The following is a 22,613-nucleotide window of genomic DNA, read 5'->3' on the forward strand; positions in this document are numbered from 1 at the left end:
CTAGCTCTTTCTTTTAATATCTAATTTTTGATTCGCCAAGCCAATTCCAAGTATATCCATCCGCTTGCTGAAATATTTTATGTGCCCAGCACATGAAATTCATGCTATCATTTCACAGCATCAAACATATCTGATCTAGAATGCACTATATACGCAGACGCGTTTCAAGGATGAGTTCCTTTTATTCGAGGAGATGAAATACGAATATTTGTTACCGATTCTGTTTTGCAACCATATGTTTTTTAGAATCTTTACCAAGAATGTCGAAAAAATTTCATTTACTTCATGTTGTTTGGGAGTCTGAATATTTATTGTTTCCTTTCCAATTGTTTGTGCTCTAACACATAATAATAATAACACCACACACAAACACGTTTTTGTGTATTTGTGTGTCTATATATATATATATATATAGCTATCCGATTTCTGTTCTGCTTAGTATTTGTTTAGATAGAGTATTATTAGAAATATCATTTGGAATAATTACTGTAACAATTTTTGTGATGTAATATATGTGAGATAAAAAGGTGATTGAGAACATAAAAAGATGAATTGAAAAATGTCTTTATGATGCAAGCGAAATATTATTTGAAATAATTTGATATCCAAACACTAACCTGAGTTTACCTACGCAGAACTACTAAAAGTAATGATATGTGAAGCAATAGATACAAACATAGGAATTCTTAAAATACAAAATATGAACCATGATTTAATCTATATTTGTTGTGTACAAGTCGCATACCGCTTAGTATAAAACTTTTAGATTGATAAATATTGGTTTCCAATTACGGAGACATATTCATACAAATTAATACAAGAAAATAGCAGAAAGCCTAGTACTTCTGATCTAGATCATATAAAATATCCTATGGTTAGACAATGGTTAACTTAGACAAACTTGAACTCTCATGAAAAATAGAACAGTTTAAGTTCATCATCCGATTCATAATAAGTGTATTAATTTGTTTTAACAAAACCCTTGCTTGCATTTTCCATCCAGGATTTCTTAAAATATTTCCCGAGATAGTTTAGTTCTCTCCGAATTCTCAATAGCTTAGTGGATTCATCCTCATCCCCCTCCCCCTAGTATAAGGCCAGTTATAATATGTTATACTCAAAAAATGGAAAAAAAAAAAAAATTTTGTTCAACGAGGTATGTTCTGGCAGCAACAGTACCCAAAGGTCAAAAGTAAAAAACGTAGATATCTTGAATATAGTGCCCTAAAGAACTGTTTTCTTCAATTTCCAAACAGATTCCATCCATAGGGGAAAAAATGGAACATATCAGTCTCAATCCATTCGATTTTTACATCCATCTGAATGCTTTCCCCAATTTATTTTCTGCCAGTGCTGCAAACGAATTGTGCAGGTCACGATCTCATTCATCTATATGTCAAATTATTAACGAGTTCTGCACTGGCTACATCATCTATCCATTAGCTATAAAGATTCATGGACACCTGAACATTATACACGGACACCACTTACTTGGACGTACCTAATTTCTTTTCCAGCTGCAGCACTACTCTCTCTCCATATACATGTACCCATTTTGAGGGCCTGGAACTGCATCTCAGGACTTACCAATGTTGCTATTTAAGGTAGGAGCTTAGAGTGACTCAAGCACTATCATCAGAAGATAGTAACAGAATAACTGAAGAATAACTAAGCATGGGGTACAGATTGGAATCAAGAAAATGAGCATACTGTTGAATCGCAGTTTCTCTCTCTGGAAGATCATTGGAGAGAAAGTCAAATGGTGCAGGCTTGGCAGCGTCCACCAAGGGTTCCCACCTATAACCCGGCCGTTCTGGCAATGCAATGGTGACGGGTAAATGGCTAGCATTGAAGGCAACATAAAGTTCTCCCTTTACTGAATCAGTCTGTACATCAGAAGAATCATGTGACGGTTCAATATGAATCCTCAATAAAATCATCTTTGGAAATTCTCGATGATAAAGCCTCAAATCAACGATTTAGTAGCACTTGACACTATGAACCAAATCTCGAGTTTTATGAGCTTTCATATTTAATAAGTTCAGAGACTAATGATTGATCTATGAAATCTACGAGTTTTAAGGATTAAATTCCAACTATTGACCGGAAAGTAAGAAATTTGTGTTTGAGTCTACCGTTTTAACTTGAATTTTTCATACTATCAATCCTTGAATTACTATTGCCTATTAGGACCCAATGAAACAACTTTAGCTGATGTACTTCTCTTCATTTTTAATTTTTTCCTTGAGAAGGCGAGGGAGGGAGGAAGCATGCATGCATCCTCATTAGGATGCAAGGTACAAAGGCCCTTAGCCATTATCTGAACCTTGAGCTCACATACTCGGTAATTTAACAACCCGGCAAGCAATTAAAAAGATTTAAAGCCATTATCTTATCTACCTCTATACTTTCGATTTATAATGTTAAATAAAACATATATAACTGCAAACTGAAAACTTTGATATAAGCCTCCATTTAATTTCAGCAAGAGCTAATTGGAGAGTTATACAATGTTATTGCTATTCACTGGTAGTCTCTTTTTCTTAGCTTAAATTACTCAGGATGGTTTTTAGAAACTAAAACACTGTGAAAGTTTTGTAGTTGTTCATTTTCTTTAATTCAGCAAGGGCAAAGTGTATGGATAACGGCCTATCCTTGTGGGTCAGTTCAGGATCCATATTGAAGGAACAGGACACAGCAATTTGAGCCCAGCTTAAGGAACTTAAACCAGCCAAATCCTTTTCTCACACACAAACACATCCTAAATTATGTAAACCCAGAAAATAGCTAGCACGATAGACAGAACATCAGTTTCGGGAGATGGCTGTGAACATAGTCACACTAGATCACGAAAAAAGTTAATAAGGTGCAATTAAATGGCCATAGGAGCACAAACCAGTGTAAAAGCAACGAATCGGCTTGTTTCTGACCAGTCTGGTAATCCAGGAGCATGACCATGCCACTGCAGCCGCTCTGCTGTTGGGAAATTGTTCAAGCCAAGTGACTCACATTCACTACAAAAATTGCAAACACAAAATGAGCTGACCTAGAACCACTTATGCTGCAATAGACCAAAAAGTACTATTTACATCACGAACTTACTGGCGAAACTTGGTTACAAGGCAGCAAAATCTGAAAAAGTCAGATGAGGATTCTTCTTTTTTATCCCACCGGAAGTAATTAATCTACAGCAACAGCCACAGTTGGTCCATAAAGATCAAAAGGTTAACAGAATAAAAGTTTCTATATCAGAAAATCACTATACATAATTGTCATGGCAATATGTGTTGTTGTTTCCTCCTTTAGTGTGACCATACTCATCACCCATATAGATCATTGGAACACCCTGGTTGACAAACAGAAAAGTGAATCATAGTTGCATTAAAAAATTGCCAGAGATAACCAAAAGATGGTCCCAAGGACACAAGCAACGTGCAAGCCCAGCACAAAACTGGATAACAGGCTGGAAAGACAAGTGCTTAAACTAAATGCAGCTATATCTACATATCTTACGTTAGGACAGGCTGATTGTTGGCCAATTGCTGATACAGGAGGAAATCAAAGAACTCAGATATCCAGTAAACAGCCAAGCCATTTTAACTTGAACTAGTGCTTTTGGTTGCTTTTTTCAAAATATGTATGATTGTAGTTTTTCCACATTATGTTATTACATATCATGGTAAGACATGTACATGTGTATATGAAAAATTTATAATTACTACTTTTTCTTTGGAGGAAGTTATTGTATTTAAAATCATGGTGGAGAAAAAAGAGGGGGATGTGGATAGTTTGAAAACTAACTTTAAAGCATATTTTTGGTATAACATAAAGTGATATAAATTGTTTACACCAATGCAAGCTCTCTCCCTCCATATATAATAAGATAATACAATATTGGTCAAGAGGGTCATGATAAACTTTCTTACTTGGGAAACCATAAGACAGAGGAAGAAGTTCCGCATCTGCCGTTTCCTCAGTTTCTTTACAGAGATACTAGCAAACTCTCCTTCCTGCATCCAGATAAATAAGGAATTTAGGAACTGTTGTTTCAAAATATAACTTATACTACTAATCTGAGAATGCGTCTGATAGAAACTAGACATTAATAAAAGTACACGAATAATTACACAAATATGTCAGATTCTCAAAATTTTTAGATCAGTTCGAGATTTACAAGCCTAAATACATCCTACAACTCCACCCAACAAAGACCTTGGCCCAGTTAGTAAAATGAAATAAGATCCTCTTTCCTGCAAAAACATTCTCAAGACGGAGAGGGGGCAAAAAAAGAAGACAAAGCTGTCTATCCTCCTTAGAAACCAATCAAGCTCTCATTTTTCATTGACTTTCTCGACCCTTATAATTTCAAGATTTGCAAAGTCACTTAACTAACTTAAATCAGGCTTGGAAGAATAAAATCTCAATCAGCAAAAAACATTTTCAATAAATTGCATGATTAAATTACTATCCATCTCCATTGTTACTTAGCATGACATTTTCCTCAAAATATTGTGATATTCTCAATAATCAAAAGGAAAAATCCTTTATCAATTCTTCCCCGCCCCCACCCCCCAAAAAAAAAAAAGAAAAAATGACAAAATGGAAGAGTAGTTTATCCGATCCAACAGAGATATTAACTAGGGATGTACCAGAATAAGGCCAAGAAATGTCATGATGAAAAATTTTCATTACTTTCCACTAAAATCCAGTGAGAGCAAAAAGGACAGCTAGACACAAAACGGTTATAAGGAATCAAAAGATTATAAGGATGTATTGCCTAATATTGTCAGCAATGTTGACTGCCGAAGTGATTGAGGCGTGACAAGACAAGAAGTAATGGACATTTTTTTTTTTTTCCCTTTCCAACCCAATAGGATGACTTAAGGAGTCTAATTCAGATGCAAGGTTAACACTTGCTATTAATTTTATTAAGGAAGGAATATATTGATGTACTAAGGACAAGAGATATGTTGCCTAAATTACAGTTGACAATATATTCTTTCCCTGGTTGTTCTCAGTCAAACCACATTTGACAATATATCCTTTCCCTGGTTGTTCTCAGTCAAACCACATCCAGAAATAACCCTATATGTTTTTACCTAGATCGATATCAACCACGCAGACAACTACTAACTTCTTCAAAGGGTGTGGATATGGTGCCTATGACCCACCTTTTGAAGTTCAACTATATCTTAAATCTGACTTCGCAAAGATACTTGAAAGTGATTAACCAAGCAGCACGAAACCATTTTCTGGTCCAGCTTGCAATATTAACCTAAAGCTAATCTAGAGTCATTTTTCATCCCCCAAGGGGTGGCAGTCAAAAGATGCATAAACCATTCTAATTAACTCAAAATGTCCAAATTAACCTCAAAAGGGCATCACCTTTGATAAAATGTTATACTTTCACAAGAAGCTGCAAGCTGCTAATGATGAAAATTTAACTTGATAACACATCCTTTTCATACATACTTTACAAGTGAATACTTCGTGTAATTGTATGCTTTAACTACACATTTGGATGCCAAATAAACCAACTGCTAAGCACCAATTTCTAATATAGTAAACTTTCTGACATAAAGAAATGAGCTATTGATAAACTAAAAGCAAAACAGGAATAAGGCTCCTTCGTGCTCCCACCCCAGCGAAAATAACTTAATGCATGACAAGATTTATCATCAGAAAAAATATCATTTCAGTGTATTTGAGTAGCCATTGTGGGCAACATATATCTATTACTATGAGAATATAGACAAACCAATCATTTATCAGAACTTATAGCAAAGTGCAGCAATCTTTTTACAAAGATAAATATGTGAAAACAGACATTTACCTGACCACAGTTCCAACTGTTATTGTGATTCTCCCCATCTTTATTATCTTCTCCATTTGCTGTGTTGTGTTTGTTATTATATGTCACTAAATCAGCCAAAGTAAAGCCATCATGAGCACATACAAAATTAATACTGTTCCATGGTTTCCTTCCACCTTCCTGTTTCAAAATGAATAACGCATGTGTTTAAGTCAGAAAGATTGACAAGATATGATGAAACTTTTAATAGAACTGTTGAGTTGTTAATTGACCATTTAAGAAAGGTATATCAAGTAAGATATCACGGTAGTTGATATTAGGTAAGCTTGACTATAAGGTCACAAAAATGCCTGACATGAACTGCATACTGTGACTATGAAACTATTACCATGAATCGAAACAATCCTATAAATACATACCTGGTATAAGTTAGGGCTCCCACAAAGACATTCAGCAAAAGCTCCTGCAAACCCACCTGTACCCTTTATGAACTGCCTCACAGTGTCACGGTACTGAAAAGGTTACATTTTAGCTCCGAATTCAGATCAATTGTTCAAAAATCAAAAGAATGACAAAAGGAAGAAGAGAAACAAAAGAAAGACAGAGCACAGGTACCAAGCACAATAGGATGCTAAAGAAGAGGCCCTTTATGAGATTGAAATCGTTAACTACAAAAACGAAAATAGATAACAAGAAAAAAAAAATACAAGGGTGCTTCGCAACATAGACTGCCAAATTCACTCAACTGCAATATAGGACTTTCACAACTAGATTCAACATGTCAACTAGCAGATCACTTTAAGCTGTCCAACCTTTTGGACCTATTTATGAAGTAGATGAACAAAGACATAAAAATAAAAATAAATGGAGCACTAGTACTTGTTAATGCCAAACATCTGTTGCTATCAGGGTAACTAAAAAAGCTCTCATGTGCATTCCCAGAATTAGGTTAATGTGTTACACTTTGGATTTCAGTTGTTTCTGTCAACAGGTATCTTGGGAGGAAAACATCTAGTCACACTATTATGAGTGACCAACTAGTATTTATAGGAGTACAAACCTAACAGACTATTTACAAGAATACCCTTACTAATTTATTATCTATAAGAATACTAATATTCTCCTAACACTCCCCCTCAAGTTGGAGCATATATATCATAAGCACCCAACTTGTTACAAATATATTTCACCCTAGAGCCCCCTAAACTCTTAGTAAATACATCAGCCAATTGATCTACAGACGGTACATGAGATGTCTTGATGACCCCGTCAAGCAATTTCTCTCGAATGAAATGACAATCAACTTCAATATGTTTTGTCCTTTCATGAAACACTGGATTAGACGCAATATGAACAGCCGCCTGATTATCACACACTAAATTCATAGGCTGTTTATGTTCAAACCCAAGTTCCAGTAACATGCTCTTCACCCAAACCAACTCACACACAGTGTGAGCCATAGCGCGGTATTCAGATTCTGCACTTGATCTGGATACAACTGTTTGCTTCTTACTCTTCCACGACACTAAATTACCACCAACAAACACACAATATCCTGTAGTCGATCTTCGATCTGAGGCAGAACCAGCCCAATCTGCATCACTATATCCTTCAATATCATTGTGTCCATGATTTTGATACAGCAACCCTTTTCCAGGAGCATTTTTAAGATACCTGAGAATCCGTATAACAGCATCCCAATGACTAGTACGAGGGGTATCAAGAAATTGACTCACAACACTCACTGCAAACGAAATGTCAGGTCTCGTTACAGTGAGATAATTTAATTTACCCACAAGTCTTCGATATTGCTTAGGATCATCAAGTAATGCACCTTGATCTCCTGCTAATTTCACATTGGGATCCATAGGAGTATCCATAGGTCGGCAACCTAACATCCCAACTTCACTCAACATATCGAGTACATATTTTCTTTGACATAAATAAATCCCATATTTAGACCGAGCTACCTCAATACCCAGAAAATACTGTAGATGACCTAAATCCTTTGTCTGAAAGTTTGCCTGCAGATTGGATTTAAGTTTCTGAATCCCCACAACATCATCACCTGTAATCACAATGTCATCCACATAAACAACTAATAAAATTTTACCAGCATTAGAATGCCGATAAAATACAGAGTGATCTACTCCACATCTTGTCAGACCGAACTCCATGACAACACTACTAAACCGGCCAAACCAAGCCCTCGGGGACTGTTTCAATCCATATAAGGATTTTTTCAAACGACAAACCAACCGCGGATTCTCCCCCTGAACAACAAATCCAGGAGGTTGTTCCATATATACCTCTTCTTCCAAATCTCCATGCAGAAATGCATTTTTCACATCCAACTGATGCAATGGCCAATTATAAGTTGCTGCCAAAGAGATAAGAAGACGGACAGAGGTAATCTTTGCAACAGGAGAAAATGTTTCTAAATAGTCTACTCCATACACCTGAGTAAATCCTCTAGCTACCAACCGAGCCTTCAATCTATCAATAGAACCATTAGGCTGCACTTTTATAGTGTACACCCATTTACAACCAACAACAGGCTTACCTGAAGGACGAGGGACAAGATCCCAAGTACCATTTTGTTCCAAAGCAGACATCTCTTCTTGCATAGCTAATCTCCAACCAGGATGATTAAGAGCATAGGTAATAGACTTAGGAATAGAGATAGAATCAAGAGAAGCAACAAAAGAAGAATATGACATAGAGAGACGAGAATAAGAAACAAAATTAGAAATAGGATGGGAAGTACAATGTCTCTTACCTTTGCGTAAAGCAATAGGAAGATCTAACTCAGAGGAGGGCGTCATACCTGGATTTGAAGATTGAGAGTTAATTGGTGAAGTGCGTGGCATATCAGGAACTTTCTCAACCATGGAACGACGAGAGTAAACTTGAAGATGAGGACGAGATAATCGAGCTATGGAATCTGGTGGACTAGACAACTCAGGTAATAAAGGGGAAGGGACTGGTAAAACAGGAGAGGAAAAAGAGGGACACTGGTCTAATTCACAAGACATACTTTGCTTGATAAAATACGGAGTGGATTCAAAGAAAGTAACATCAGCACAAGTAAAAAATCGATTTAAAACTGGACTGTAACATCTATACCCTTTTTGCGCTCGTGTATATCCTAAGAAAATACACTTAATAGCACGAGAATCTAATTTATCCACCCCGGGAGCAAGCTGATGAACAAAGCACACACATCCAAAAATACGAGGAGGCAATTTAAACACAGATTCATGAGGAAAAAGAATGGAGTGAGGTAATTGACCTCCAAGAATATTAGATGGCATGCGATTAATTAAATAACATGCAGTTAGAATTGCATCACTCCAAAATTGTTTGGGCACATTCATGTGCAACAATAGTGTTCGAGCAATTTCGATTAAATGCCCAATTTTTCTTTCAGCAACTCCATTCTGTTGTGGAGTGTGAGGACAAGAGGACTGATGAATAATACCAGACTTAGTCATAAAGGTATTAAAAGGAGTGGAAAAATATTCTTTCGCATTATCACTGCGAAGTATACGTACAGGCACACCAAATTGATTCTTTATTTCTGTAACAAATGCACAAAAAATGGAATATAATTCTGAACGATCTTTCATTAAATAAAGCCATGTAACTCTGGAAAAATCATCAACAAAGACTACAAAATATTTAAAACCTAACTTTGAAGTGACTCGACTAGGACCCCAAACATCAGAATGAACTAACAAAAAAGGTTCAGAAACCCGTTTATTGACTCTAGGAGCAAAAGAAACACGATGATGCTTTCCTAACTGACAAGACTCACATTCTAACGAAGATAATTGATTCAAAGTAGGAACCAACTTTTTCAAATTTTGTAAAGACGGATGACCTAAACGACAGTGAATTTCAAGAGGAGAAACAGTAGCAGGACATGCTATCGGACCATTGAAGTTGAGAAAATAAAGACCATTATGCTCATGCCCTCCACCAATCATCCTCTTTGTCTTCAAATCCTGAATGACAACAGAATCAGGAGAAAAAGTAACTGTACACTGTAGAAATTTAGTGAGCTTACTAACAGACATTAGATTAAATGGCAAATTGGGTACGTAAAGAACAGAAGATAGCGGAAGTGATGGATTAATTTCTACAGTGCCTAGTCCTTTAACTTTAGTAGTAGATCCATCAGCTAAAGTAACATGAGGAAAGGGAGTTGACTCTTGAAAATTAGAAAAAATTTTAGAGGTACCTGACATATGATCAGTAGCCCCGGAATCAATAATCCATGGGTCATTACCTTTTTGTGCTAAAGAAGCAGAGGGAAGAGATGCGTGATTTGTAGCTTGGTACTGTAGGAATTTAACATAATCTTCCTCAGATATAGTAACAGTTTTCTGGGACCCATGTGTTGAAGAACTTGATTCAACTTGGTCAGTGATAACCGTATTAACAAACCTTTCAACCATAGCGAATAGCACGTCAAACGAAAGAACGGGTCAAAACTTGAGACAAACGCGTGAACAGTAACGGCATGAACAGTAACTACGTGAACAGTATCGGCGTGAACAGTGCCGTGAACAGTATACGTGAACAGTGCCGCTATGAACAGTGCGGCGTGAACAGTGATTTGCTAGATGTTTTACCCTAACCCTAGGACTTTTGCTCTGATACCATGTCAACAGGTATCTTGGGAGGAAAACATCTAGTCACACTATTATGAGTGACCAACTAGTATTTATAGGAGTACAAACCTAACAGACTATTTACAAGAATACCCTTACTAATTTATTATCTATAAGAATACTAATATTCTCCTAACAGTTTCCAATTCTTGATTCTTGCAAGAAGTGAGCTCTGCCCATTCTTTAACCAATCCTCATGTGAATTTGGGCCGACTGCTAATCGCTACCCTTTACTCTCAATGAAGTCACACAGAGGGCTATAGTTCTTAAAGAGAAACAAAGCATTTGTTTAACCAGCAGTCTGGAACAGAGATAATGTGTTAGAAGACTAGAAACCCTTAAAACATGGCAACGATTTTCCAAATATGCAAGTCTCATTTCAGACATCATCCTTGTGCCCTTCATTCCCTAAACATAGCAACTTTAAATTACTTCCAGGTGAGCATATCATGGAAACCAGTTTTGGTCATAGTATTTATTTTTTCACCGAAGAACTGTTTGTGTATAACCCAAATCTTCTTTAGAGTACATCAATTAACATAATGAGCAATTAATGACATACAGTATCCACTAACCTTCCCATTCCACTCTGACCAAATACCCCAATGAGGAAACTTGCCAACTTGGTAGAGTCCTCCACAATCCCATGCTTCAGCTATAAGCTGATCAAGCAGACTGTTAGTCTAGGATTAGAAATTGAACATGCTGAAATGCATGTCTATGAAAATATTAGCAGAAATGGAACTACTTAACCTTAAAAAACAATTAAGTAAAACCTATGCCACATAAAAATTTCCAGTTTCCTTTTTTAGTCATGACCGTGCAGGAAGCAAATATAAGTAAAGCCCATTAGTTTCAACCAGTACTTGTTTGTTATTGACAAATTTCATTTGTTTGCTCTCAACCTTGTCAAAGAAGCAAAAGGAAACTAACGAACAGAATAACTCACATTACCTTTGCTCCACGTAGTATTGGATCGTTACTAATCATATCAATCAACGGAGGGCTGCTGAGAGGAGAACCAGTTGTGAGAGTATCACCTTCAACTGACTTTCCATACACATTAGCTGCATCCCAGAGGCTAGGCAGATCACAAGATGAGGGCAAGAAGATACTAAATCAAACTGATACTCCAAATAAGTTAAACATTACATAATGAATAGCAGAATACCTGCTGCTTCTTGTCAGGATAGAAGCAAGATCAAAGCGAAAGCCATCTACATGCATCTCTGTTACCCAGTATCTGTTGAAATATCAGAATTTTGAAAAAGATAAAGATAGAATAATCATGGGAGAATACTGGTACAACAGACGACATGCAAAAAAAAAAAAAAAGGAGAGAGAGAGAGAGAGAGCACGTGTTCCACAATGAAGCTAATTCTAACCTCCCCAACACTAGCCAGGGAAAAAAAATAAAGGGAGTACTTCTAAGTAGGAGATCTACAAAACATTAGCAATTTCTTCTCCAAGTAAAAGGGAAAATTTGATCTAAAAACATAGGTTACATAATTTCTTGGATATGTTTTCCAACTGTGGGGTGGTTGCTCAAGCCAGATTTGTTTCTTCATTTAGCTGAAAACAAGCCTTGGCAAGAGTTAATTACATAAATTTAAGGCAGAAAAAAGTCAAGGTAATGAGCATCCAAAAATGAAAAAGCAAACAGCAGGATCCAAATGAATATTAAGGATGAAAGAGCACAAACAACTGATAAACAAGCTTTATATTCATGTTTAACTTCAGCACTAAAATCATAAATTGTTGCAGAATATAATTCCATTGATGATTTAACAGGATACAGCATCTAACTACATTGTACAAACATGTAGTATCATGTCTAAAATCTTACAAGAGGCAAGTGCCCCATCTAATCTGATAGGAGTTCCATGCTTCTATGTCTATGAATGTATGAGTTGGTGATGGCTGATCCCTAAGGTTATAGGCCAAGCAGCCTTCTGATACATAAGGAAAGGAGACAGCAGTGTTAAACCCCGCACCTGTAGTTAGCAGTAAGCAAAGCTACCAATAGCACACTTGACCAGTGACAAAAGACTGACCAGCCTTATAAGCCCTTTGAATTATTGTTCTAAATAAATTTGCTAGCCATTGGTTCAGCAAACTGCGATGGATTTGGCAGAAACGTAATAAAATTCAAGAAAATCTGAAGAACCACCTTCCTGCTGGATATTTTCAATGGGTTTACAAACAGTCTGAGATAATCAAACAGGAAATCAGATGGAAAGACAGATCAATCTCATACTAAAAGTCTTTATTGCCACTTTTATCCCAAACAGGTACAACAAATCTCATTTAGTTCCAAGTAACAAAAGAAAAAAAACACAAGATACCATTAAACCCAAATATCCACTACTAGCTACAAAATCGAGGAAATCAACACTTAGGCATCTCCTGGATCAATTGTTATTCGGATCCAAGATACTTTTATCCTGCTTTGACATGAAGCCCAAACGAGAATTAGGCATCAGCATACCAACTCCATACTACGAGGCCCGAACCCAACACATATGAAAAGCCAAAACCATTTAATTCATGTGTGTGCATGTTGTCGTCGATGTATCTGTACATGACAACTAATAAAAAGAAGAAACATCCTTTAATGCAATTTCATCTAGTATATTACATTGTTCAACAAATATTATCTATTAAAAGTGGTTTTTGAGAACACTAAAACATCCTTATTTTTGTTTTCTTTACATGACTTCCAGTAGAATAATTTCCATAAGATATACAAAACACAAGATCACAATTATGCTTTTGAATAATCCTTGAACACAGAATGGTTCTGTTATTCAAAGGCATTGCTTCTATTAGATTTACATAGAAACAAAGCTTATATTTTCATGGTTCTCATCTATGTTCAAACAATTTTGAAGTTCTTATAATTTACTAAGACAATATTATTGACACTTGTGGATACACAGTAGGTATCTAGAGCCCTACAAGTCTGAAATCACAGTCTTGAATTGGGTCAAAGTAAATTTTATGGCTCCAAATCTGAGGGTGTGTTTGATAAAACTGAAGTCTGAAATCTGAATCGATTAAGTTATTGAATTGTTAAATATTAAATCTAATACATTTGAGTGCATATCACATTCAGTGATAAGTGAATAGTTTCACTTAATTTCGGGAGCAAGTTTTGCCTAGGAAATTCAGTGCCACTTAATTAATTAAGATGTTTAATTTTTGATTATCAAACGGTCTGAATATGTTAAGATCTGAATCCATTAAATTTAAGTACTAAACTGGGTTATCAAACAAGGCCTGAGTTTAGTACTTCTAGCCAAACCCTGCAATTGACATGCCAAGGTACAATCTTCAGCTTCTCCAGGCCTTATGCTGCCATCACAATGTAGATATGATAAAAGCTAGTGCTTATGCGAGTCCAAAATTTCTGTTGTCTTTCTTTGTTATGCAAGACAAAGATGGTTTTACAAAACTGTCACTACTCTTTTGCTGCCCTCAGTTTCAATCTCAATATTCAATTTTAATTTAGTGCACATAGGGCAAAATCTTAGACCACATGTTTATGCTCGAGGATGGTGTCTCACTCGTGACCAAACACACACAAAACTATTGATACCCAAACAGACATGCAGGTAGCGACTTGTTGAATCAACTGTAGAGGAAGATTCATTGCAATACCCGTAATCTCATTGCACAAAGAACAAATTAACTAATTTGCAAATATAGACAAATAAGGTACAATGCATAGTAATATTACCTCAGGCAATCCAATATAAATTGACGGACAAGGGGATGGTTGCAGTTGAAAGTGTTTCCACAACCTGAATAATTATAGAACTCTCCCTGCATAACCAAATATTACAGTTACTTCACAATGATCTTGCTTTTGCAGACAGACGCTTGCTTATTTTACAACAGAAAAGCCAGTAAGGTATAATCCTGTAAACAAAAATCATATATGAGCAAAACAGCACAAAAGAGCCCTAGAGCGAGATCTTTGCAGAAGCCAAACCAGTTTTAAATCTGATGAGCTGCTTTCCAGTATAATGGTTCTGTCATGAATGCAATTCAGTACACTAGGTTTTGACAAACTTAGGCAGATTGCCTTATTCGTTATATGCTGAGAAAGTAAAGAAGCTAGCAGCCTTTTTTGCAAGATTAAGTAAAAATGCATCCAACAAACTGCCACCAAACAATACTAGCATGAAAAGAAAGCCATTGTGTAGCAACTAACAAAAATCATGAGAAGGTCCAGATCTACCCAATATAAGGCACCATTCTAGTGAGCTGCTGTGTTGTTAGATTATTGGAACTTATCCTCTAATAATGGGTGGTGTTTTACAATATACGTTGCATGAATAAGTGAATTCATGACACAAGGTCAGCCATTGAAGAATTCCAGACAATGTGCAATTTGACCTTTTCTTATGCACAGGCTTAGAAGCAACTTAAAGGCATTGGTACTTGAAGTCTACCAAGGCAAAGAAACAAAAGTCTTCTTATGGGCATTAAAATCAGAAAACAATCGACAAACAAAATTAATGCTCACGCATACCTTTGGTGCAAGCATATAAAAGACACTGTTATCTACACCTCTAAAGGATAATATGGGACCATTCTCATTCCCTTCAGCACTGTGGTTAAAAACGACATCCATGATCACCTGTTAAACTAAAGTAAGAGAAAAAGCAGCTAAAAATCAATAAAAAAAAAATGCAATATCACACTAAGTAAATTAAGTTGTCACCTCAATCCCACGTTTATGCGCTTCTTTAACAAGGCACTTGAATTCATCTATGGCACCAAGACCACAATTAAGGGCACCAGCCGAAGAATATCTTGTCATCGGTGAAAAGAAATTGACAGTTGAGTACCCCCAGAAGTTCATCCTGAATACGAAATCAGATGAGGACGCAAAGCTAAATGTAGACACCCATGTTTATTTCTCAAGAATTCAGATCAAGCAGAAGCTCACTAAAGACCCAAAACAGGTGCTCTATCCATTAAGAAGATGCCACTTGCAAATGACACTAAATTCAAAAGTATTCAGTACCTCAAAGGTGAAACTTCTCTAATTGAAAAACATTTACTCAACAGCTTTTACAATTATAGAAGCCATTTTAGAGTACGACAAGTAAATTTGAAACAGCAAAAGTCAACAACCTTTTTAGTAAATTTAAGGCTACTAAAATCATTGGTTAAAGTTCTCATTTTCCAATAACAAAAGAAAAAGAAACCATTCAATTTAGCAAGATCATACACAATTATATCTACTTATTATCAAAAGACACAATTCCAGGGGGTTCTGCATCCATAAATCAAAATCTACAAAGAGGGAATTCATTCTTAATCTTAATCCATCTTTCTCTCACACAAACTTCACCAAGTGACATGCATTAATAGGATCATTCACGTCAAATCACACTGAGAAATGAAAATCTCATGAACATTGAGAAAAAAGTATAAAAACAATGAGATGTGCATAATATTGAAAAGAATTGCAAAAATTTTTTACTTATAGTCGCCTAAGATGGAATTATGGCTGTAATACTCCAACTCATTGAACTCATGACATGGCATTAACTCTATACAATTGATACCAAGTTCCTGCAAGAAAGAACATGAAGGCATATTCAAAAAAATGCTTGAAAAGATTGTTTACCAAAAGATTTTAAGTTCAAATAATACATAAATAGGTAAAACAGATGAAAGCTAGATAAAAGCCATGGCGAGTAATCATAAAGGTCAGATCTTCAAAAGCTGTGTACAACATTATGAAAAAGATACCAATTCATCAGTTCATACCTATTGTTTGCTAGAAATTAGGCAGACTCCTAGATGTTTTGAAAAAATTCAGAGACCTGAATGAAGTGCTTCCCCTAACGATAAATTAATGCTATTTCTGATACTACATCTACAATATCAACAAACAAAACGTTTTGGTAGTTCTCACCAATTACACAGCTCAAGCTACTTTGCAGAAAACCAAACATCTGCACAACTCACTCTTTTGTAGAGTTACAAGTACATGCATACAAAAAATATTGATCAGTCCTTTGAATTTACAGACTTGCAACCATCCAAAACCAAGGATTCATGCCATATTAGAAGCTTTCTTTAATGGCAAAAAATGTAGTATAACTAATTGAGTTCCACAACAACCTATCCTTCTTGTTTTCTTCTGGATATGAATGCGAACCCCTTAAAAAATGCACTAAAAAGCATTTTAATCAGTTTCTTTTTTCAGCTTCCAGTTTGTCTAGATTAACAGGACCCAAGACAAGTGAATGGATTCCCTGCCATGGGTATCTCCAAAGTACTCAATTTCCTCGACAAAATTGACATTCTACAACTAATGCAAGATTCTATCATTTTATCAACTTCAGACAGAAATTCTCTAACCAAGGAATTGGGGACACCTAAATGATTTTCACCCAAAAACAGTGAAATCATAACACAGTCTGTGTAAGCCCAGTATAGTATTCAACAATGGATAAAAATACAGCAATCAGTTCTTCCTTGATCCCAGAAAAACATCTTTGCCCCAAAAAAAAACATATAAGTAAAGCAGCAAAACAGTTTCCATGAAGTCCAAAACTTTCTTTCTGACCTACTGCTAACTTGTATCAACTGCCATCTTAGCAAAGGCCACATCAATGCTACCCATCTGTCATTACTTTTCTAGAAGGTGTAACACTTGAATCAATTCAGCAGTTTTCTAATCAATCAGGATCATTTGATTGCTAAATATAATGTCTGATTATTAATATGTATAGTTTGATTACTTTCAGCATATGTTTTCACTTGATGTCTAAAAGTCTGATGAAACTAATCCTCAACGTCCAAATCAAATACTATGATAGGAGATGCTTTAAGAATAAATTAAAAAAAATTAAATCAAACAAATTGAAGTATCTACAGAAACACAATGTATTCTCAGGTTAAATATAAGTTAGCAATTAGACACTGTAAGGATAGGAATTATTTGGATCTCAACAAAAGACCTTATGTTTGTTATTATCAAAGAAATCCTCAAATTTTATAGTTTTTCGTTGACTCATGTTTGTTTTGTCTAGCAACTTATATTATCTTTTTATTCTTCCATACAGAAAGAAAAACCATTTCTTTCTCATCTAGCTTACTATGATATCCTTGAAGGGCACACTATCATGACTAGATGAACATATACCTAGTGTTAAAATTTGTATGCTGATTCTCAATCTCTTCTGGAGGCGAGAATAGTCAATCAGAATAGACAACGATACCTGTCTACCCCATTCACATCCAGAACCACCCAACCTAGATTCCACCAGATGCTGTTTCACACTGGACTGAACATGGCAACATATCTAGCTCATCCACAATCATGAAAGGAGAGAACCACAGATTCCTTCACGATAAACGAATTTAACATATCAGCTTTTACCCAAAAAAAGTGTACATTGGTTGATTAGCAAAATTTTAACATCAAAGCAAGATTCACATGTTTCTGGCAACACTATGCACAATTTATTCACTTTTGCTGAATAAATTTATGTGAAGAAGTAGAAGAAATTTTGAGCTTCCTTAAACCCCAATTTCTTGGAAGAATGTAATCCAGTGGTATCTACCTTCAAGTAATCTAGTTTTCCAATGACACCGAGGTAAGTACCAGGAAATTCTGTTCCACTTGACTCATGCCTTGTAAATCCACGAACATGCATTTCATATATTACCAGATCTCTCTGAGGAAACTTCAGGGGTAAATCACCTTCCCAATCAAACTGAAAAAAACAATTTTCAGATAAATGTCAACATCAAAATGAAACCAGTTCTTTCTGATATATAAGACAACATAAGGAAACAAAGAGAAGAAGGAAAAATGGGATAAAGGAAATCTGCCTATAAAATTTCGATTGCAGAGCAAACAATTTGCTGTCTCAATCCCATCTAAAACACGAAAAGACGAAAAAGAAGCAAACACTCACAGAAGAGAGTAGGAAAAATGCAAACAAAATAATATAAAGTCCTGAAATCAAACTATGGGCACTTGGGGAAAAACCAAATCATGACCTTTGGCACACACCCTCAATCCTCCAATTTCTGACTTCCACCAAGAGTAGTTAAGAGCATAGGATACGCAAAAAGAGTTTAAGAGTAAATAGACTAGTTGTTACCATAGTGTGATACTTAAAGGGAAGGGCAATACTAAACCTACTCCATCAGAAAAGCACAAACATCTTCTGATTTGACCCAAAGAATAATGGTTCAAATGTTTGAAGGATATGAAGAGGGAAGAGCCCTTTCCACCTTCTGTGGAGTGTAATGCACCTGCACTTTAGTGAATCAAATACACATTTTGGTGATTATGTTGTGCAGAATTGGCATGTATGCTTTTTCTTTCAATCTGTTCTTCTTAGTCAATGAAACAACTAGATGAAACTGACTTATATCTTGGAACACTGGTTTCTCTGGTTGTCTGATTATAATCTTAAACAAAAACATGGGGACAAAAATATAAGAGCTGTAAAGTTGACATCTGCATTCCTTATTTGCTATCCCCCGCCTCCACTTCTTTTCTCGTTCCTGTTACTATTCCCCCTATAATCTCTTCCTTATTTATTATTTTGAATTTCTCATCAAACTGGGAGTCTTTTGATGTACAAATTACTCATTGCTTCTTTTTGAAGATTGCCATGAACTTTGTGGCATTAGACTTGGAATATTTACTAGCATTTATAAGTATAATTTATGACTAAACATGTGGAATTTAAGTGAATGCCCTTTTTTATGTAGAATTGCACAATACTATGGAAAATACACCATTTTGAGCTAATTGGAAATAAGCTTCAAGAAACGCATCTAAAAGACCTTGCACTTTGTCACACATTGCTCTTCTAAATATCGTGAAAAACGCTTCATAGATAAAGGAATGAATCTTCAACATCATGGTAATAATACAGTTTGCGTCCTATAACCATAATTACGCAGCTCAGGTTGAAAGATACAGAACTGGTCAGTTAATTACATCCAGTAGTATAACCAAAGTTGCAGGGTTAATAAACATCCTCGGGTGTTGCCTATCTAAGTCATATCATTACAAGTACAAACTAACTACCTTGTCAGTAAGAGAAGGCACCATGCAGGCCATTGGTGGCCAACATTCATCCTCAAGTCCAAGAGCACCATAGTCCCCTCTACTTACAACAGCCTGAAATGAAATTGAAAGCCACTCAGCAAAACATTAGCACAAATGCCAACAAAACATTAGCACCATATTCCACTCAAAGAAAAAATCATAGACAAAGCTATCTTATGTACCATGAAAGCAAAGTGCAATAACCATATCCACATTCGCCGCAAACTAACCTTAGCATATGGATCCACTAATATTTGAGAAGAATCAAAGTAATGTCCTTCTTGAGGAGAAAATTTCCCATCAAATCTGTAACCATAGAGCATGTCTTGAAAATCTCCCTTCAAGAACACATGCCAGACATCTCCAGTCCTATTCGTTATCGGACTCAAAAAGATTTGCTCAGTAACTCTTTTCTGCAACAGATACAGTAATCCAAGTTGCAATACCCAGCAGAATATAATTTAGAAACTATAAATTATCAAGTGCAGCATCTAATAAACATAATTCACCAAAAAAAAACACACACAGACAATTCTAAGAATATAAAATAAGCAAATTAATTCAATAAACACAGCCATAATTGCAACAATTGGAAGAATTACTTCAGGCAGATCAGAGAGACGAATCAAGCAAAGAGTAGCTGACGTGGCACTGCCAGAAGCAACCGCAAAATTCACACCACCATCCCGAGAAGTGGCACCAAACGGCAACGGATAGCCATCAAACACCTCAAAAAGACTCGGTTTTGCCGGAGGTTTCTCCACCACAATGGCAGTATCCGCTCCAGTCTCTAAACCACCGCCATCACCACTCCTCGCATTAACCACAACCCCTGAAGAACACCTTCCCGCATTTTTGTCCAAAATTTTCACCAAAATACTACCCAAATTCACCGAATTTAATCTCTTTCCGAACAAATTCGCGCAATTCTTCGAGGCGTTCGTGAATTTTGGGGTGCAATTGCGAACTGGGATTGCTGAAGGGCAATGGAGTAGCTCCATTCTGAGAATTTCAGTGATGCTTGAACTCGTGGTGGAATTTCAGAGTAGAATGCGAAATGCAGATATGGTGTATTTGTCTGAAGTGAGAGTGATGATACAGTACCGTTGAGATGGGAAAATGGCGTCTTTTTCAGTAACTGTAAATTGAAAGGATTGGATCACGTGCCAAAATCATTAGATCTCTGACTCTGACGTTTTTTTATTTGATTGATGGATGGCTCCGTTTTGGATTTCTCTATGGTGCAAAACTGAGTCAGCTTTGTACTGTAGGAAGAACGAAAGGAACGACGACAGCACATGACCATGAGCCAAGCAGATGGACGGCTGAGGAAAACGGGAGTTCTAAACATGGGATCCACTATACCATGTAAACTATGGCTCCGTCTAGACTAGGGATGGCAACGAGGCGGGGTCCCCCGCCCCAACCCCGCCCCATTGCCTATTAGTTCCCCCCGTCCCCCGCCCCGTCCCCTGCCTCCCGCTCCCCGCGCCCCGACCCCGCCCCGCCTTATCCTGCTTCCCCTGCGGGGGCACCCGCGGGGTTAATAAAATTTTATTATATAATTTTATTATAATTAAATTTTAATAAATAATCAAGTACTAAAATATCAACACATCACCAAATTATTATTCATTGTAATTTTACAATTGAAACTCATAAAAACAATCAAACAGAAGTTATTTGAATACAATCCAATATGATGAAATAAATATAACTAAAATAGTCAAATTTTCACTTTTAGTACAAATGCAATCACTAATTCATCATTGTGTTTGTGCTTTTTTTTGAGAAAAAAGTGTTATTCTATTAAGTGTAATTAGAAATTTAGTATAAATGTATTAGTAAATTTAGTATAACTAATTAATAAATTCTATTAGTAGACATGTATAATTATTCATATAATTAATAATATCAATTATATTACATAAACTAATATACATTATATAATACATCTAACTAATAATATCATTATCATAAGTTTATAACTAATTAACTTACATATAATATATAGTCATTTATATATATATATATATATATATATATATATATATATATATATTTTTTTTTTTTTTTTTTTTTTTTTTTTTGCGGGTGGCGGGGCGGGGGAGTATACCCCCGCCCCCTGCCCCGTTTCTAAGCGGGGGGAAAAAATTCCCCCCCGCCCCCGCCCCAACCCCGGCCCCGTGAGCCCCCCGCAGGGAGGGCACCCGCGGGCACCCGTCCCCATTGCCATTTCTAGTCTAGACTATTAATTGTTTGTCAAGATGTTTTTAAAATATTTTATTATAACAATTCATATGAAAAACTTTTTATTATAAATATTTTACAAAAGAGATTATATATGGTAATGATACATAAATTAGTCTAAAAAAATCATATGTATGATCACAAATCAAGATTGTTAAACTCTAAATGTTCACTTAAAAAAAGAGTTATGCTGATTTAAACTGCATTGTTAGTTGATGCAGGTGAGTGAATATATACATAATTGACATAATGGCTTTTCAATAGGAATCGAAATTTTAGATGAGTAATCATAAATATAATTAACATAGTATTTAAAGAAATCAAAATTCGTGATTTTGGATAAGTAATCACGAATATAATTAACATAGTGAATTTCATTCACAAACATAATTACATAGTTGACATAATGATTTTTAAGCCGATATTGAGTCCAATGTACACCTTGCAATGGCAATTGTCCAATTCTAATTTCATTAAGACTGTTACAATTGTTTTATCACTATTGTAAACAAAACTACACTTGTAATTGTTACTTATCAACAGTTTTAATCTCAACTCCTAATTGAGTGACAACATCTCACCTTCATGATGAATAACATCTGAAGCATGTTTTGCCTCACACGTGTATTAAACATATCCAATCTCTCTTCCGGTTTCAAGTTCATTATGTCAATTGGATTTATCATTAGTCATCTATCATTTTTTGCTCAAATTGAAAGGGACATTTTACATTCTCCCTCAAACATATATTCATGTTCTCTATGTCAATTGTGTT

General features: G+C 35.8%; 1 protein-coding gene across 2 annotated transcripts; it reads right to left on the reverse strand.

The window, feature by feature from the left end:
• Window positions 1-1,235: 1,235 nt before the first annotated feature.
• Window positions 1,236-21,042, reverse strand: LOC113714574 (isoamylase 1, chloroplastic-like). Of its 2 annotated transcripts, XM_027238482.2 has the most exons (18): window positions 20,191-21,042; window positions 19,819-20,001; window positions 19,568-19,660; window positions 18,081-18,233; window positions 15,986-16,077; window positions 15,218-15,359; window positions 15,026-15,133; window positions 14,228-14,313; window positions 11,660-11,731; window positions 11,443-11,569; window positions 11,064-11,150; window positions 6,232-6,324; window positions 5,834-5,992; window positions 3,927-4,010; window positions 3,266-3,346; window positions 3,103-3,185; window positions 2,897-3,014; window positions 1,236-1,886 (listed from the first exon to the last, which is right to left on the reverse strand). In XM_027238482.2, the coding sequence occupies exons 1-18, from the start codon at window positions 20,587-20,589 to the stop codon at window positions 1,623-1,625; spliced, it is 2,424 nt and encodes an 807-aa protein (XP_027094283.1). In that variant the 5' UTR covers window positions 20,590-21,042; the 3' UTR covers window positions 1,236-1,622. The 2 variants fall into 2 exon arrangements, with proteins under 2 accessions (XP_027094283.1, XP_027094284.1); XM_027238483.2 differs by lacking the exon at window positions 3,266-3,346.
• Between the last annotated feature and the right edge of the window lie 1,571 nt (window positions 21,043-22,613).

This window comes from Coffea arabica, chromosome 10c, assembly GCF_036785885.1.
Source record: "Coffea arabica cultivar ET-39 chromosome 10c, Coffea Arabica ET-39 HiFi, whole genome shotgun sequence".
NCBI lineage: Eukaryota > Viridiplantae > Streptophyta > Magnoliopsida > Gentianales > Rubiaceae > Coffea > Coffea arabica.

Bases quoted from the DNA above. Each gene is read 5' to 3' on its own strand.
- LOC113714574 (XM_027238482.2), bottom strand. From the start codon at position 20,589: ATGGAGCTACTCCATTGCCCTTCAGCAATCCCAGTTCGCAATTGCACC. The intron at 18,234-19,567 runs GTAGTTAGTTTG...TGTTTTTTTCAG, and splicing joins TGCCTTCTCTTACTGACAAG to TTTGATTGGGAAGGTGATTT. The intron at 3,186-3,265 runs GTATAGTGATTT...CTGTTGCTGTAG, and splicing joins CATATTGCCATGACAATTAT to ATTAATTACTTCCGGTGGGA.